Source organism: Antrostomus carolinensis, unplaced genomic scaffold, assembly GCF_000700745.2.
Source record: "Antrostomus carolinensis isolate BGI_N321 unplaced genomic scaffold, ASM70074v2 scaffold13299, whole genome shotgun sequence".
Taxonomy (NCBI): Eukaryota; Metazoa; Chordata; class Aves; order Caprimulgiformes; family Caprimulgidae; genus Antrostomus; species Antrostomus carolinensis.
This window is the reverse complement of record NW_010339286.1, coordinates 6,969-10,903: the sequence shown is the minus strand read 5'-3', so window position 1 is coordinate 10,903 and position 3,935 is coordinate 6,969. Positions and strand designations below refer to the sequence as shown.

Here is a 3,935-nt window from a genome sequence, read left to right as displayed (position 1 = left end):
TCTCAAAGGTTGCTTATTCTCTTCAGCAGCTTGCATAATTGTAGATAGCTCATGTTTGCATATAAAAATATGTGAAATGAAAGCTGATCATGTTGTGCCATATAGAAGGGTTTATTCATTCTTGGAACCTTGTCTGTGATATTGGCAAGTCTTTTGGGATCTGAATCCTGTTCAACAATCACAGGTCACTCTGTTCTTTCACCTTGATGTCTCTTTCTTACCCACTGTCTACTCCCCAACTTAGGCAGCAGAAAAAATGCTCTTTTGTGTCTATATCTCCATGACTTTTCATATGCAGACAGAGGGCATTATGGGGGTGACCAAAGTGTCTGTGTTAAGACCATTGTGTTGTCTGTGTGTACAGTTGAGGGGAAAATGTAAGACTGAGCATGTGAGAAGTGCTGTCACCTGTTCTTGAGCCCTTCTCTCTGTAATACTGACAACATCTTTTTGGTAGATCTTTCTAGAAACAGCCTTTTAGTAGGAAAAAAGGCAACTGAAACAAAGCCTGAAAAAGCTGTAATTGATTTTTTACAACTCATAAAATGGACCTCACAAAAGTCACTCAGTATAAATTCCTATTTTCACAGTCATGGTTGAACAATGCAAACAATTAAAATAAAAAGAAACTTACACAGTTTATATTTGCCAGTCTCCAGGAGTTTACTTCCTCCTCTGGTCATCTTCTCTGACCACGTTAATTGGTTTCATTTACATTCCAAGCTGCAAGTTGTTACTTAGATATCATGAGAGCAAAATGCATCTCTGACAATTCTGAAAATTGCAGAAGGTGAAATGGACAACATGAGTCTATTTCAGTTTCTCATTCTTCAAAAAATAACTTTCAAGAGCATCTGCAAGAATAACTCTCTTTCACAAGATGGGGAATTTGTGGCAGAAATATTTAAATTAAATCACATAGCAAAAGAACAAGAGTATCTGAAGTAATGAGGTCCTAGAAGCATATGAAGATTTCTTTGTTAGACATCATCAATGGGGAATTAAAAATTGATGGCTTTTAAGATAGTTGCTGAAGAGTGATGCAGGAGAGTGATCATCTAGACTACATTACATTGCGTGTGGGTTTGCTTGTTGCATGCCTGACTTTATTTACAATTGTCTCTGTGTTACTTCTGGAAGCATTCATGTTTCAAACTAACATCGCAGTTCGCCATTTGTAATTTTTTTATTCAGCTTACCTTTGCAATCAAACATTCTTAGAATAAAGTTGTCTCTTACACAGGACGTTTATACAAATTATGTTTTCTGTCCTAAGCTAAGATTTATCATAATCATTCTTATTTCTTAGCTTTTTTCTTGGTATTTCATGTTGTAAGCATAAGTAAATATCATAGCTGTGCTATAGCTGTTATCAGTTAGGTATCTGGTCTGTAGAAATTTGAAACAATAAGTAAACCAGGTAATTATTCAAAAACTTTAGAAAGGTTTTAATTGATACTCACTGCTTACCATGTGTTTTTACTCAGACAATGCAAAACACAAAAACCATTATTTAGTCCAAGTATTAAACTTTTATAATAATTCTTACCAATATGTAGAGAAATTTAATGTTGTATCTAGTGTCACCTATAAGCGATGGTCCAGCTGTTGCCTGGTAGCACCCAGTGCTTAGAAGTGAGACATTAAAACACTAAATAGATAAATAAATATTAAGTTATAAGCCCCAACTTGGACTGAGAACACCTTGTAACCTTGAATGTTACTTAAGCCATGTTAGGGTGTATCACAGGTATAGCTGTTTTAAAGGAATGTAAGTGAAGAAATAAAATGGAAAATGCATCAGTTACTTTTGAATGACACTAGGCAGGTTTGTTCCTTCTGCACTCGATTGATTTTCTGGTTTCCTGCTGGCAAAGTAGGAGCCATGGTCCCGTACCTCCTGGCTCCCTTGTTGGAGATCCTAAGCTGCTACAACCCAAAACGCTTTGACTAGTACTGTGCTGATTTGGTCCTTCATCCTCACATTTCTTCTCTTCCTTCCTGTAGTAGTCGGTGTCCAGTTGTTCCTGTGGACAATGTGCTGCTTTCCTTGTGTGGGTGTGTAAACATGCCCTGTTAGGAATTATCTTCTATACCTTAGTGATTCCTGAACAAGGTTTTTGTTTGTTTAGTTGGTTGTTTTTTTTTCCCCGTTGATGCATGAAATGGTACCTCTAAAAGCTCTCCTTAGTGGCTACTGCACCATATGTATTTCACAGAATCTGAGATTCTATATCAGTGTAAAGTTTAAGATAAGAAATCTGAAGCAAAGCTGAAGAGTAGAAGTGATGGCTGAAAACGTGGTGTCAGTGATAGCTGAAGTACTGCAGAAACTGTAGTAAAAAAACTTCCCCTCCTGTTACTTAACTCAACAAAAGACTCAATTAATTCAAAATACCACAATGTGGCAATTATTGCATGCAGAAGAGCTCTCCTTGGTATGATAGCTTCCAGCACCAGATCATCATAGTCCTCTTTCCCAGTTAAATGGATTACACAGCAGATGGAGTTTGTCTGTCTAAAAGCTTATACCTGAGAGAAAAACTAATTAATCATGTGCTCGATATGGACAAAACTTTAAATGCTTTTAATAGTATTTATTTCTTTCCTAGTGTTTCAGTAGTGCTGAGGAGCCCTGGGTCTGGGCCTGTGCTAGTCAAAAAGAAAATAGATAGTGTTCCTAACTAGAAGAGGAGCCAAAAGCAAGATTTTCAGAAAAGGACTTACAGTAAGATATATGTGAATTTTTCCGATCTTTTGGAAAAGTTACTGCAGTTCTACACCTCTCCCTTCTCACTTCCCACTTCTCTACTCCACAGTTTTTTCATGGCACTCTTCATCTCCTCATTTCTCAGCGTGTAGATAAGTGGGTTCAGCATGGGTGTGATTACAGTATAAAACACTGCCAAACGCTTGTCCTCTGACAGATCACTGGACGGGCGTATGTAGGTGAATGTGCATGGCCCGAAGAACAGAATCACCACAGTGATGTGGGATCCACAAGTGGAGAGGGCCTTGTGCCGCCCTTCAGACGTTTGACTTTTCAAGGAAACCAGGATGACAATGTAAGATACAACTAGGATGAAGAAACAGCTCAGAGCAATCATTCCGCTGTTGGCAACAACAATGATACCCACAGCATAGGTGTTAGTACAGGCCAGATGTAGTAGAGGATGGACATCACAGAAGTAGTGGTCAATTTTGTTGGGGCCACAGAATGGGAGACTAGAGGTTAGAAGAGTCTGTACCATGGAATGCATGAAGCCTCCCACCCATGAGCCGATCACCATCTGGCTGCACACACGCCTGGTCATGAGGGTGGTGTAGTGGAGAGGTCTGCAGATGGCTGTGTAGCGATCGTAGGCCATCACTGTGAGGATGAAGATCTCGGTGCAGCCAAAGAAATGTACCCCAAACAGCTGTGTTATGCAACCCACAAAGGAGATGGTTTTATTTTCAACAAGGAAATCTGCAATCATTTTGGGCGCTGTGACGGAAGAGTAACAAATATCTACAAAGGACAGGTAGGAAAGGAAAAAATACATGGGGGAATTCAGACGTTGACTGCTAAATACAGTGAAAACAATTAGTAGATTTCCTGCCACAATAATCATATAGAACAACAGAAATATCACGAAACATATTTTCTGCACTCCTTGATTCTCTGAGAGGCCCACAAGGATGAATTCCTTCTCATTGCTTATATTCTCCATGTTAATCTGTTGGATGTTAAAATGCAATATACAGCCTGTACACCTGGAAAAATAAAATAAAGACATGATTCTTTAGGCTTTTTCATTATTAATAGAAAATTCTTTATCAGAAGTGCTTACAGACTGTAGGATTAATATTAATCTTTTGAAGTTATTATTTTCCTTTTTTTTTTTAGATTACCAGTTTTTCTTGTGTGAGACTTCAGCCATGGCTTTGACTTC

The 3,935-nt window shown here is 38.3% G+C and overlaps 1 protein-coding gene across 1 annotated transcript; it reads right to left on the bottom strand.

Annotated features, from left to right (window-relative positions):
- Positions 1–2,777: 2,777 nt before the first annotated feature.
- LOC104531014 (olfactory receptor 4S2) lies at positions 2,778–3,716 on the bottom strand. Its single transcript, XM_010175783.2, has one exon. It carries the CDS (start codon positions 3,711–3,713, stop codon positions 2,778–2,780), a length of 936 nt encoding a protein of 311 aa, XP_010174085.1. The 5' UTR covers positions 3,714–3,716.
- Between the last annotated feature and the right edge of the window lie 219 nt (positions 3,717–3,935).